Below are 14,077 nucleotides of genomic sequence, written 5' to 3'. Positions count from 1 at the left end.
GTGTGTCCAAACTTTTGGTCTGTACTGTACATGCAACACAGTTCTGACTCCAGGCCAGAAGGGGGAGCTCTGAACCCGGTTTCAGGGGAGCTTCACTGTATATAAATATATATTCTGGTCTGGGGGAGGAGTTAGACAGTCTGTCAGAGGGACAGTACGGAGAGGAAGCGAGCGGTGAGAGTCTGAGAGAGAAAGAGGGGCCGTGCAGCCACGATAGGTGCTGCAGCTCCTAGAAGGAACGAGAACAAAACAGTTTGTAGAGACAGTGAAGGTGGGAAAGGAGCAAAGAAGAGTTGAGAGCTGGAGAGAGAAGCTGCGACTGGGCTTCCTCCACACTGAACGCAGATACTGGTAGCTGGACAACCGAGGTTGTGGGGGTAACTCTATGCCCAATGGCAGAAACCAGCGGACAGCGGATTGCAAGTTACCTGTCTACCATTGACACCGGAGGACACAGTAGCAGATAGAGCTAGGGTTGTGATAAAGATCCTGTAAAAAGGCTCAAGTTACCTGTCATACGGGTAGTGCCCTACTAACAAGGGGGACAGAGAAGAAATGTGAGGACCTTGTGTGAGGCCTAAGGCAGCAAGGGACTACAACGCAGTACTAGTTGTAAGCCTACCAACCCCACCTGGTAAAGGGGATTCCAGATTCGCTTCCATGCCGGCCGGACCATACCTGTACCTGTGATCCGGTACCCTGGACTGTGGCTGCCTGAATTCATCAGTAAAGAGATAAAGAGACTGCAACCCTGTGTCCTCCGTTTCTTTCTACACCACCTTCCACCTGTCCCAACTGCATCGGGAGCCCTGGGGACCCAGCATCACCTTTGGGAAGCCATAACATCCCAGCTGCCATAACATCACCCCAGCAGACCCCTTTAAGCAGCGTCGGTAACCCCTGACCGAACACCATAGGTGGTGTCACAAACTTTTATTATTTTACAAACCCCTTTAAAGACCGTCCCTTTTACTTGGAAGCCCAGGGCCACGGACCGTGTCACCGCCGCCACCATGACACATCCCTTTAAGCACCGGACCCGGTACCGAGTACCCCACAGCCCTGGCGGGCATTCCACTTAACTGTTCACAGTAACAGTACTTTTGACCAGGGGTGCCCAATCTTTTACATGCTACTGTATGGGTGTCAAATCTGCACCAGTACCTGCTCTTGTCAGAAGTTGTCTGCTTCTGTTACCAGCGGCAGCTATATTTATTCTGTGGGCAGCAATGATGATGGAGGAGACATCATGGCCAGAAGCTCTGGCTGATGCAGACTCTGTCGAACCAGAGATACTGGTGTGGCTGGGATTTGTAGTGCTGCTTACTATGGCAATATGGGTGTGTGTGCTATCTAACAGTCTAACGGCAGTAAACAGTTCCATGCTATGGCTAATGGGACAGCACCACACCCTATTTAAACTCTCAACATGCTACTGGGAATTGCCAGTTATAGTTTACCTCCCTGGCCTTTTGCTCAGTGTGGTCCTTATCCTGAAACTCCTGGTGTTTTATTTCTGACCTTGGCTTATATTTTGACTACTTTTTTGTATGTATGATTGTCACTGACTTTGACTTCCGGGTAACGACTCAACCCTTTTCTCTGCCAGCTCCATTCCATTGATGTAACCCAGGGGAATCCCGTGTAAATCCAGGGTAGATACCTGCTTAGGGGTTAACGTGTGAAGGCTAGGTTTCCTCTGGGTTTTGCTAAGCAGAGTGATAAGTGCAAAGTCTGTCCGTGGAATCTCTATTAAGAGCAGCCAGGCTTCCACTCACAAAATGTGGCACTTTTTTTCTTTATCTGGCGCAGTGTATAAGTGATGGATAGAGTGGGGAGGGAGCACTAGAAGAGATCAGCCATAAATGTCCCTGTGGTACTTTCTGCCGGGCGAGCCCTGACTCGTAAGAAAAAACAAAGAGTATGTACCTATTATAGTCTATGGGTCTGTTCACATGTTTATCATTAAGATACGCAGATAGAAAATGTACATAAAAATGGACGTCTCAATGAGGCTTCTGGGTGCATCTTCATTGATTGCACTGAAACACAATACAGCAGTGTTTTATACATCTCCAGCTCCACCATCTGCAAACTCCTTCAGCAGAAACACAGGACGCCACAAGACCCCGGGCCGACCACTAAAAACCATCTGTATTTCTACAGGAATTGCCAGCTGTCACTTAACACTTCTCTGCTGAAGGGAAAGTGAAATGTGAGAGGAAGCCGTTCTTCCCTAGAAAATAAATATCTGACTCTAAGATCGGACGCAGGAAAACCATTTATGGAAAAATATTTAACTGCCTGCAGATGGACGGTGAGGTGCCAGAGACGGAGGAGGGAAGGCCGGCGAGCAGTGAACTTACTAGAAAGTATTGGCAGACTCCTGGACCATAGTCCAACATTACAAGCAATTTCAGGTGATTTTGGGTGAAATGGGAGAAAAATCTATTTTTGCAATTGCACAATAACAACATTTTTTAAAATCAGTTGATTTATCCATTTTTATCAACCCCTTGAAGGTGCAATTTTTTTGTGTTTTTCATTTTAAGGAGAGATACCTGAAGGTGTGATCCCTACTGGCAGCGTGTGGCCATTTGACATTTTGTTTTCCCATAAAAGAGGACCTCCATACCTCAACATTGGCAGTCATCAGTAGGGCCGCCCAAACAATTGACATACAGATCACAAAAAGGGGCAGAGTTTGCGCAAATTAGTGTACAATAAAAGGGGTTGTCAGGGAGGTGAAAAAAATTGAAACCACTCCTCCATACACTGCATCTGGATTGTGATCCCAGGAGAACGGTGGAGACGAAGAGCGCTGAGTGTAGAGGAGCAACACAGTTCTTGGAGGCTAGTATTAGGTTTTTTTTGTTTTTCCCACTTCCCTGAGAAAATTAATAAAGGGTTGTCCAGTAATGGACAACCTCTTCAAATGGTTATCCGGGACTTGTTTATTTATTTATTTATTTTTTTTACTTTGGGCCTAGGAACTATCTGGCAGGTAGTTGCTGCTCAAAGCAGTCCTGGACCACTTCTGTTGACGATCCTGCTGCTTCACATCAACAGAGCTGGTCTTCCTTTTCCAGGCTGCTCTGTTGACAGAGCGTGGCTGTAGATGTCAAGATGATTGACAGTCGGCTCCCTGCAGTTAGGCAGCAGGGAGCCAATGGTCAATCACCATGATATCAGTCATGTGTCATCAACAGAGTAGAGTGCAAGACAAGCAGCTGCTCTGTCAACGTGACGTCAGTGGAAGATGCAGAATCATTGGCAGAAGCGGTCTGTGGCCACTCTAAGCCAGCAGTGATCGGCAGCGGGCAGAACGGGCAGGTTAGCAACTACCTGCCTGTTAGTTCTTAAGCCATAGTAAAAAATAAAATCGTCCCAAATAACCCCTTTACTGAGAACAATGCATCAGTGGATCATATATGTTGCATACCTGTGTATAGTGGCTGCACACTGAGCCGCTGCATTTACTTGGACAGCTGGGATTACACTCTCGCGGGTAAGGAAAAGAGTAATGCTGCCTCTCGTCGTACCATGCCTTTACCAGGTCTACTACAGATCTATACCTGCAAGACAAAGCCATACAAGATGGTAGAGGCATCAATGAAAGCTCTTTGACCCCAAAGTAAAATCTGCAACATAGCCCCCATCTGCACAATGTTATTTAGAATACTAGTGAATCTATGGGCCCAGATCTGACCCTACCTCTAGATGCCTATAGCCTGCCTCTGCTGAAAGTTGTAGTTCCACAACAGCCACAGATTAAAGACCTCTGCAGTAAAACAAAGATATGATGCTTACTGCAGTGGTGGTAGATCAGCAGTGTGTGGTGTAATGTCCCTGGGAACATGATGAAAACCCTTATCACCCACAAGCTTCCTACTCTATAGATAGCTGCAAATTCCTGGTCTTACATCTGCCACTCTGCCTAGATCACTGTTTGATTATCTCTATTTACTTATACAGGGAGGATAGGCTGGAGCACCGATAATGTCACAGGTGCGACCTGATGGTGCATTTAAAGGGGATGTCCCCTTTAAATACATTTTGCGTTAGTTATTTTTGTATCTGGGTGGGTGTGGTGGGTTCCCCGAGTGCGCCCCCTTGGTAACTATGCCTGATTTGCATTAACATTGTTTTGTATGCCTAAGTCAATGAGTGGTGATTGTTAGACACAGTTATTGTTTTACTTTCCGCCTTCCCTGTGCAAACACAGGCATACTTAGAGGTTAGATATATTTGTAACTGTGTATGTTTATACATATTTCACTTGGCCTCTTTATTAACTATCCATACATTCTAGATTGATTATTTAATTAATCATTTTGTACCTCAGCTGTCCCTGCTTGCATAGGGTAGACAAATTATTATTGTTGTATCTTGGTCAATACTATTATATTTAACATCTGACTTATTATTTTTTATGGCATGTTTTACTTGTTGTTTTTCTTGGGGTTCGGCTCCGTGGGTGTCCCATCTATTGTTCTCCTGCACTTGTGGTATTTGCCTTGTTTTTAACCCCTTCACCCCCGGAGCTTTTTCCGTTTTTTCGTTTTCGTTTTTCGCTCCCCTCCTTCCCAGAGCCATAACTTTTTTATTTTTCCGTCAATATGGCCATGTGAGGGCTTATTTTTTGCGGAACGAGATGTACTTTTGAACGACACCATTGGTTTTACCATGCCATGTAACAGAAAACGGGAAAAAAATTCCAAGTGTGATGAAATTGCAAAAAAAAGTGCAATCTCACACTTGTTTTTTGTTTGGCTTTTTTGCTAGGTTCACCAAATGCTAAAACTAACCTGCCATTATGATTCTCCAGGTCATTACGAGTTCATAGACACCTAGCATGTCTAGGTTATTTTTTATCTAAGTAGTGAAAAAAAATTCCAAAGTTTGCTAAAAAAAAAAAAAAAAAATTGTGCGATTTTCCGATACCCGTAGCGTCTCCAATTTTCATGATCTGGGGTCGGTTGAGGGCTTATTTTTTGTGTGCCGAGCTGGCATTTTTAATGCCATTTTGGTGTAGATACATTCTTTTGATCGCCCGTTATTGCATTTTAATGCAATGTCGTGGCGACCAAAAAAACGTAATTTTGGCGTTTTGATTTTTTTTCTCGCTACGCCATTTAGCGGTCAGCTTAATCCTTTGTTTTTATTGATAGATCGGGCGATTCTGAACGCGGCGATACCAAATATGTGTATGTTTAATTTTTTTTTACTTGTTTTATTTTGATTGGGGCGAAAGGGGGGTGATTTGAACTTTTATATATTTTTTATTTTTTTAATATTTTTAAACACTTTTTTTTTTAAATTTTGGCATGCTTCAATAGCCTCCATGGGAGGCTAGAAGCAGGCACAACTCGATCGGCTCTGCTACATAGAGGTGAAGTACAGATCACCTCTATGTAGCAGAAATCCAGGTGTACTTTGAGCGCCGACCACAGGGTGGCGCTCAAAGCAATCGGCCATCAACAATCATAGAGGTCTCAAGGAGACCTCTGGTTGTTATGGCAATGCACCGCTGACCCCTGATCATGTGACGGGGGTCAGTGGTGCGAGCACTTCCGGCCGCGCGGCCGGGAGCGCTAGTTAACTGCCGCTGTCAGCGCTTGACGGCGGCATTTAACTAGTTAATGGGCGCGGGCGGATCGCGATTCCTCTCGCGCTCATTGCGCGCACATGTCAGCTGTACAGAACAGCTGACATGTCGCGGCTTTAAGGTGGGCTCACTGCCGGAGCCCACCTCAAAGCAGGGGATCTGCCAGCTGACGTACTATTCCGTCAGCTGGCAGAAAGGGGTTAATGGTTATTTATAGTTCAATGAAGATATATTTGTATTTTTTACTATTTGGCCTCATGTGAAGATTTTCTTCGGTATTTCTTATTTTTGTATCCGGAAAAGCTGGATGATGCCCAATATTCTATTACAACAGTCACCGAGCTTTGCTGGTCACATAAAGGTCACATAATTTGACTAGCAACAAGGAAAAATGGGTGACAGCTGCTGTAATGTTGATAATAATTGTTACCACCCATCTTTCCTACAAAATGTTTTGATTAGATAGCAGATTACCAAATTCAGATTATTTAAAAGGGGTTCTCTTCTTATTTTACAGTAACAATACCACCCCTGTCCGTAGAGACATAGCTATGGGGGGTCTAGAAGCTCCTCTGCCACATAACATAACACGAAAATTATAAATGGCATGTGGTACGTGTGGGTCCTTGCTACACAATTTGCATTGGGGCCCAGAAGTTTTAAAGGGGTTGATTGCTACTGGATAACGGCCCGAGTCCTGCAAGTCCCTTAAGTAAAATAAGAACAGCTTATACTCACCATTTTCACCAATGTTTCTGAGCACTCACATGACATTGTTATATCACGGGAGTGCCACAACAATCAACGACCACTGACTGGCTGCAGCAGTAACATCGCATAGCAATATCGCATGAGTGCTCGGAGACCCAGTATTGAAGTTGAGTATCAACCTTTCTCAGGGGACTCAATCTACTCAGGCATTTGGGGAGGGCTCATCCAGGTAGCAGACAACCCCTCAAAGTTCTTACATCTATTTCCAAAATGCTATACATGTCCCTGAGGATGAATATAAATAAATCTAAATCTAAATAAATAAATAAATATAAATAAATTACCTTCCAGAATGGATGGAGAGATTCTGACCTATGTAGCGCATAAGCTGGTTAGGTCCATGGTCCCATTTGCACTGGTTGGCCCATGACTCTGCAGATTTGGCGAGTCGTTCATCCCACACCTTCAGAAAGCAAAGAAATCAGGAAACACATTCAATCACAGACAATATACATGACTGAGATAACGGATCGTCTTTTATATGAGAGCCGGCGTGGTGATCAGATGACAGCCACTCATCAGCCTTCTGGACCACTGTATTCCCCTGCTTAGCACATTGTCTATGTAAGTATTGGATGTCTCTATTCCATGAATTAGCGGCTCTCCACTCCAGCTCACAGGTGGTGACCCCAATTGGGGTTCTCCCTTTATGGTGTCTAAATAGGTCATGTAAACAGTAATTATTAGGGTCAACTCTCACGTCTGTTCTAGATTATTGAGGCTTAGCATGTCATTATTCTGGAATCAATCCATCATTGCTCTAGAACACAAACGTCAGGGTTTACATGGTGCAGTACATTTTTTGCTACAGTTTCCTAGAAATGCTGCAGTTTTGTCATTATTTTGTAACATTGATGTGGCTGTAATGTGTGAATCCAGTAGAATAACCTCAAGTGTCAGCATATAACATTTCCTAGCACTTCAAAGATTAGTGTCATTGTTCTAGAACTCCAAGTTGAGGTGTAACTTGTGGACCATGCCAGTTTCTTACACACATAGTCCAAATATCCATAGGCCTCATTCACCTGTTCTGCACAATGTAGTTGCAAAAACAGTATATCCCACCGCACGTAGGTTTTTATCATGTGGGCCCACTCTTTTCTGTATCTGTGTCTTTAGGAAACAGATACAGGTGAATATAATGGTGAAGCGGGAAGCTCCGCTATTCATGGGGGTATTTTTTATTTGCCACTGGGTTGGAGTGGGGATGGACCATACTGGGGATGAATGAAGGGGGTACTATAGGGTATCATGTGTGGGCATCATACTGTGTGTGGGAAGACTGCGGGGGCATTATATTGTGTGAGGTCATCATTGTGTAGGAGAGCACTATGGTGGCATCACACCATGCAGGAGAAGCACTGAGAAGCGGGGACTGTGGGGAATCATTCTGTAGGGTGTCACTTTGGGGTTTCATAATGTATAATGGAAGCACTGTGAGGCATCATGCTGTGGAAGTATGATCATGTGTGGGGGCAATTTTGAGGCATCATGATGTGATGGCATCATGTTTTCAGGCACATGTGTGGGGGATATATTGTAGAGGCTGTGTGGTAAAGTCACTGTGAAGACGTCAAACAGTCTAGAGGGGCATTATGCCCTCACACCTAAGATGTGAGAACACTAAGGGACTTTACTAGAGGAATTATTTCTATGGCTTCGTTAGATGTGTGGTGACGTGTGTCCCTTTTTCCGGACTTTCAGAGTTGGGAGTTATGTGGGAGCCTATTGGAGATGTACATAACTGTATGGCTATATAGCGGAGCGGCACATGTCAGAGTCTTTCATCAGTAATCCTCACAATCTCTGATGGAAGGCTCAAATTCAATATGGGCATGGATTACAACTGATAATGTAAGGGACTATGCTCATGTTGCAGATTTGTCTTTTTTCTGTGAAGATTTGTCACAAAACATGAAGGGTTTCCTGATGCCAGCAAAGTGAATGCGAATCTTGACGTCTGACGCACGTGTCGCTTATTTGTGACTTGCAGGTTTAGTGCAGGTTTAAATCTGCAGCATGTCAATTCTTTCAGCGTTTTTGCTGCAGATTTCACTCATACTAATGAATGGGGAAAAATCTGTGCCTATTTTACGGAGTGTTTTTCCTGCCATGAGATGCAGAAATTTCTGCACCAAATACTTAACATGTTCACATGCCCTTACAGTGATCCCCACAGCTGCGGTGAGATATTATGTACTCACGCTGACCCCTAGATGTCACCATAATACCATGCAGGAAACCAAGTGTCACACTGTTATCGGTGCTACCAAAAATTGTTCATCTCCATGGACCAACCCTAAATCTATTCCATAAATATTACAGTATTAGAATTTTTTGATTGCAAAATTCAAAACAATGAAACCCTGTTGCCAATGTTCGTGTACCCCATATGCTTTATTACCTTTGTACCTTAGGACTTGACTGAATGCAATACTCAACATGCTTTGACTTCTTACTGTGTTAAAAAGTGCTTGTGGTTTACCAAAAACAGTGCCAACCTTATAATTGGAAAGAGTCAGGTATTGCACTTAAAGAGAACCTGTCAGCACAATTTTGTAATGCAAGAAAAAGACATGTCTGTAATGGCGCTGTAATACTGATTACTCTGATACCTTTGGTGAAGAAATCGGCTTTGTGGTTCTTCTTTAATCACCATTTGAAGTTTTCTGCTAATTAGATTTCGGTGCATGGGGCCGGACTGTACACTGGGTTTTCTGTCTGTGATTCCCCGGCCCTTTTGCCTGCCTCAGGTCTGTGAACCCCGGCCCTTTTGCCTGCCACTGGTCTGTGACTGTCAGGACACTGCTGAGATGTCATAATGTATAACGTGGCACAGCTGTGATGGTGCTCAAAAGAAGGTTTCCACACCAGAATATTGATAAAGTAAATTTTGGCACTCAACTTGTAGAATAGATGAATGAATTTATTATTATTAGCAGTCACTGGTACCAGTGACTACTAATAATAATAAGTTCATCTATTCTACAAGTTGAGTGCCAAAATTTACTTTATCAATATTGCTGAGATGTCAAACTTAGGAGGCAAGTGATTCACAGACAGGTGGAGCTGTTAGGGATCACAGATCGGAGGCAGGCGGATGTGCTGGGGAATCACAGAAGACCCCATATACAGTCCTGCCCCTGTGCACTGAGATCTAATTAGCAGAAAACTTAAAATGGTGAATAAAGATGAACCACAAAGCCGATTTCATCACCAAAGGTATCAATGTAATCAGTGTAACAGCGCCACTACAGCCCTGTCTTTACTTTACATTCCAAAATCGTGCTGACGGGTTCTCTTTAAGGCCCAATTACGTGAACATGGATAAGATGCTCTAAAAGCCACAATCACTGAACAAGCAAAGCCTTTTTTCTTCCATCCTGGACAGGTGCTATCCTACAGGGCTATGTGAATGTCTATGGATCACCCCCACCCTTTCACCAAGTAGAGATTGGAGGTTTCAAGGTTTTTGGTTTCAGGTTGAAATACGGAGTAATGATCTCCCTTTTTAACAGCTATTGATTATCTTCAAAAATTTCAATATCTTTATATGCTGTCAGTGAATAGAAATATTTATGTCATTTCACACTCAGAGACTGATCTGACGCTGCACAATAAGGCTAGGGTCACATTGCGTTAATGTGACCGCGTTAAACGGACTACGTTACACCGCGGCATAACGCGGGTTAACGTAGTCCGTTAACGCCGCCATTGCCCCTAATGGTGAACGCGTCGCTAGCGTCCGCCCACATTGGGCGTGCGCTAGCGATGTCGCGTCATTTGAGTGACGGACCTCGGACGCTGCTTGCAGCGTCCGCGGCGCGCCCGAGGTCCGTTCCTCGCTAGTGCAGATCAGGGATCTGCGCTAGCGGGGACGCCGAACGCGGACCCTTGAGAAGCATTGCGTTAGCGCAATCCTCTAGCGCTATGCGCTTAACGGATTGCCCTAACGCAATGTGACCCTAGCCTAAGTATTTCCACTCACTGACAGCAATTAGAGATCCTGAAAATGACGAAGACTCAAGCCATTTAGTAAAGTAGCTTCTTATAATAAATACGTTTTTTACATACAACTGGAAAATCACATTAGTGTTAAGACAGGTTTTAGCTGGAATTTTATCAGGATCAATCATTTCAGGGCATCTCATAAAACACTGCAATTAATGCTTGTATACAGTATATACTGTTACTCCTAAGCGACAGTCAAGTATTCATTGCTCAGATACATTCTATGGTATTATAATGAATATTGTGTGCTGCCATCAAGTGGTCAGATGCAGAACTATAGATGTTGTATAGACAGCAAGTATATTTAAAGAGAATCTGTCAGCAGGTATTTGCTATATAATCCGAAGACAGCATACAGTAGGGGTTAAAACACAGATTTTTGCAATAGCTGTCTTATCAAGCTCTGTGATTTTGTTTGCTTTCAATGATTGTTGTAGCACCAGGAGCTTATCATTGCTGGGACACAGCATGCTAGCCTGACACGCCCCCTCCTGTAATAGGCATCTCACTGTCTATTGACATTGTATACATAGAGCCTGGTGTGGGCGGGGTTAGCTTTCTCAGCTCTGCTTCACGCTAAATCTAAAACCTCTGATTGTGTCAGAACTGCTGCGCCCTGTGATCTAACTGATACATCGCAGGATTCAGCTTCTTTGCCTTCATCAGTCTGCTGTCAGATGAAGTAACAAATACCTCCTGACAGATTCCTTTAAAGGGGGTTATCGAGAATTAGAAAAAAAGGGTCTGCTTTTTTAATTACAGATTAGCAGAGTACTACCATATCTATCTAACCCACTTCTACTACATCTGTACATGTTTTGAATCCTATCCACAACTTACCATGTATTCCATATTAGCAGCTGGGGGGAAGACTTTGGAGCGAACCTTGTTATGATAGTCCAACAAGGCGCTCATGTCTCTGGGAGATATGTAACGTTTCCTCCTGTTTCTAGGAATCCCAATGCCAAACATGAGGTCCGTGTCAGAGCTATTGGAAGGATGCAGCAGTTCAGTAGCACTGGCCAGCACAAAGGAGCTGGAGAGCTGTAAAATCCACAGGAGCAAGCCAGGGAGGAAAGGATGGATGTGTATCAATGTCATGTCTGTGCTCTGGAGGATGCCGCAGCTACTGATCACTCTTCACTCCTCTCTTCCCAAGACCTTTTCCTGGAAATCAGAAATGTTTTACTCCTCTAAGTTAATCTTGGTGACTGTATAATTATACTGTACTTTATAACTTGTTTTTTGTAGTGAAGCTGTAAAACTACATGCGGCAACCCTCGCCAAATTTCCTGGAAAAAGGGGAGACCGCCTAGACTCCAGGAAAAATTGGCAAATCTCCCAGGTACACGCAAAATTCCCCCAAATCTGACCCTAATAATGAACTGTCCTCCCAGAAGGGCTTGCTATAAAGTTGGCAAATATGATTTACATGCCCCCCACAATTATAAGACTAGTGTCTACTTGTGTCACAAAGGGGTCTCCAAAATCAACTGCAACCTTAGCACCTACTACAGCTAAACTACTGTCTACATAGCAGGTATCTGGTTTGCCTATGATAAACACACATACCGGTAAATGATCTACAATAGTCTATATTTATTAATACTAGCATATTTTTTGCTCACATGTCCAAAGATTGCTGTATGCCACTGCTACTTAATAAATACAATGCAAGTGAATCTGGTCGCATTGCATCCCGCAAGGGACACCACCTTGATTGTGACAAGCAAGTCGCAAAAAATCCAAATGGATCTGACTATTTGCAACTTTCTTTCACGGATCCAGTCATTTGTGGGTACTACTCAGTTGTATGTAGCAGCAGCATACAGAAATCTTTGACAACGGGAGCAGTGTCATGGCCAATGTCACCATGTAGCCCCGGACTAAGGCCCCATTCAGATTCTGCGATTTTTTAAGTGCACAAAAAATTCCATTTGCGTTTTGTGATTCATCAGTGTTTGGTCAGTTCCGGTCATTTCTCCATGTAGGTTTTTGAGGACATGGAAAATGCGCAGTACCATAGGATATAACATGTATGTGATCTTGGAGGAAATCATGGATAGAACACGTACATGATTCACAGATGTCTGAATAAGACCTAACGGAGATAATTGGTGTGATTTGCATCAATTTATTATAATGTTCATGTCTTTTAATAACTTTTTGCCACCAGTCAAGAAATGAAGTCTATACCAAGATGGAACCAAAATTTGTACCATTTTTGTCCTATAAGGGGGCAGTCACATGCTAAATGGCCAAAATTATGTCCACCCGCAGTGAGCCATTGGCAGCACAAATTTGGCTTGAAAGTGTGCTGCCATTGGACACCCAGGGATAGGTGATCACTTGCCATGTTGGAAAGAACACTTTAATATTAGTACATGACATAGATGAAGTATTCTTAGTAATAAAAAAAAGTTATACAAAATGTCTTATAAAATAGAATAGTTTATTTGTATCATTATTTTGTATTGTATTGAATCATTTATGAATCATTTGTGCAATTGTAATAATGTAATTAATAATATGAAATTGTATCCTGTAATAATACTATAAATTAGATAACATTATTATTATAACAATTATTATCCATGCTCACGATTATTTAACACAGACGATGCAAGAAAAGTGAAAAGTAAGATTCAAAATCACCATTTTTGTTAATAAGCTGTATCATTTAATTCCGTCATAAAATAAAAAAATAAAATAAAGTGAAAACAAATACAATGCTTTAAGCACAACAGAAATAAATAAAAGGATTCAATTAATGTGATAAAATAACAATTAAGTACCATGTTCATTATATATATATAAATATATATATATATATATATATATATATATATATATACACATGAATAAATAGATTAAATATCAAAGACATTTTTAAAATGCTCATTGCTAAAAAGAATCAGATTGACAGCAAAAGAATTATTATATTACAGACTAATATATATTATATGAGTATAATCAGTATCAATAAGTGTAATCAATACTTCACACTCGGTGTATATATATATATATATATATATATATATATATATATATATATATATAGTGCACATATAGGCTATATATATATTAGAGTATAAATATATTTATTTATACTGTATATGTAATATATATGCACATATATATAGCTGCAGACTGGTGCAGTATAGCAGAGACGTCTACATACCTGGATCAGTGGATCAGGAACAGCTAAGAAGTGTTAGGAGCAGCAGCAGTACTAGAGGATTGACCTCAGCAAGTATCCTGCTCATCCACTAGTAGCAGAAAGCTTTAACTGGGGCAAATCCTACAAGTCTTTGATGGCATCTGCAACTGAATCTGCATCTTAACTCTTCCCTCTGGGGAATGTCTTGGCGTTGGAGAGGAGATGGGGTGGGCGATTTAGTGCCTTCTCAGTGTTAGCAAACAGTGACACATATATATGCACACACACACTTCTGAGCTTCTGCTCCTGTCGAGACCCCAGTGTGTAGAGCGCAGACTGGGATTCATTAGAAATTCAGTAATATTCCACCAGAATGAAGTTAAATCCTTTGCTGTACAGCTTTCAACTTTTTTTTTATATATGACGATTGTATTTCCCCTTAAATGACCCTAACATCATTGTAAATAACCAAATATCCCCTAAATGGAAACAGAAGGCTTTGTAAATATGCGAGAGAAGCTTTGGCA

At 42.3% G+C, this 14,077-nt stretch overlaps 1 protein-coding gene across 1 annotated transcript in view; it reads right to left on the bottom strand.

The window, feature by feature from the left end:
• R3HDML (R3H domain containing like) overlaps nucleotides 1-13,673 on the bottom strand; it is a 43,252-nt gene extending 29,579 nt beyond the window's left edge. Inside the window, exons 1-4 of the mRNA XM_077252785.1 lie at nucleotides 13,572-13,673; nucleotides 11,231-11,557; nucleotides 6,664-6,782; nucleotides 3,443-3,575 (exon numbers count right to left, since the gene is read on the bottom strand). Coding sequence (XP_077108900.1) covers nucleotides 3,443-3,575; nucleotides 6,664-6,782; nucleotides 11,231-11,491 — 513 coding nt within the window. The 5' untranslated portion in view covers nucleotides 11,492-11,557; nucleotides 13,572-13,673. The remainder of the gene's footprint in view (nucleotides 1-3,442; nucleotides 3,576-6,663; nucleotides 6,783-11,230; nucleotides 11,558-13,571) is intronic.
• Nucleotides 13,674-14,077: the final 404 nt, after the last annotated feature.

The sequence above is a fragment of the Ranitomeya variabilis genome, chromosome 4 (assembly GCF_051348905.1).
Source record: "Ranitomeya variabilis isolate aRanVar5 chromosome 4, aRanVar5.hap1, whole genome shotgun sequence".
Classification (NCBI taxonomy): Eukaryota; Metazoa; Chordata; class Amphibia; order Anura; family Dendrobatidae; genus Ranitomeya; species Ranitomeya variabilis.
The sequence above is the reverse complement of the archived record's forward strand: the minus strand, read 5'-3'. Positions and strand labels throughout refer to the sequence as shown.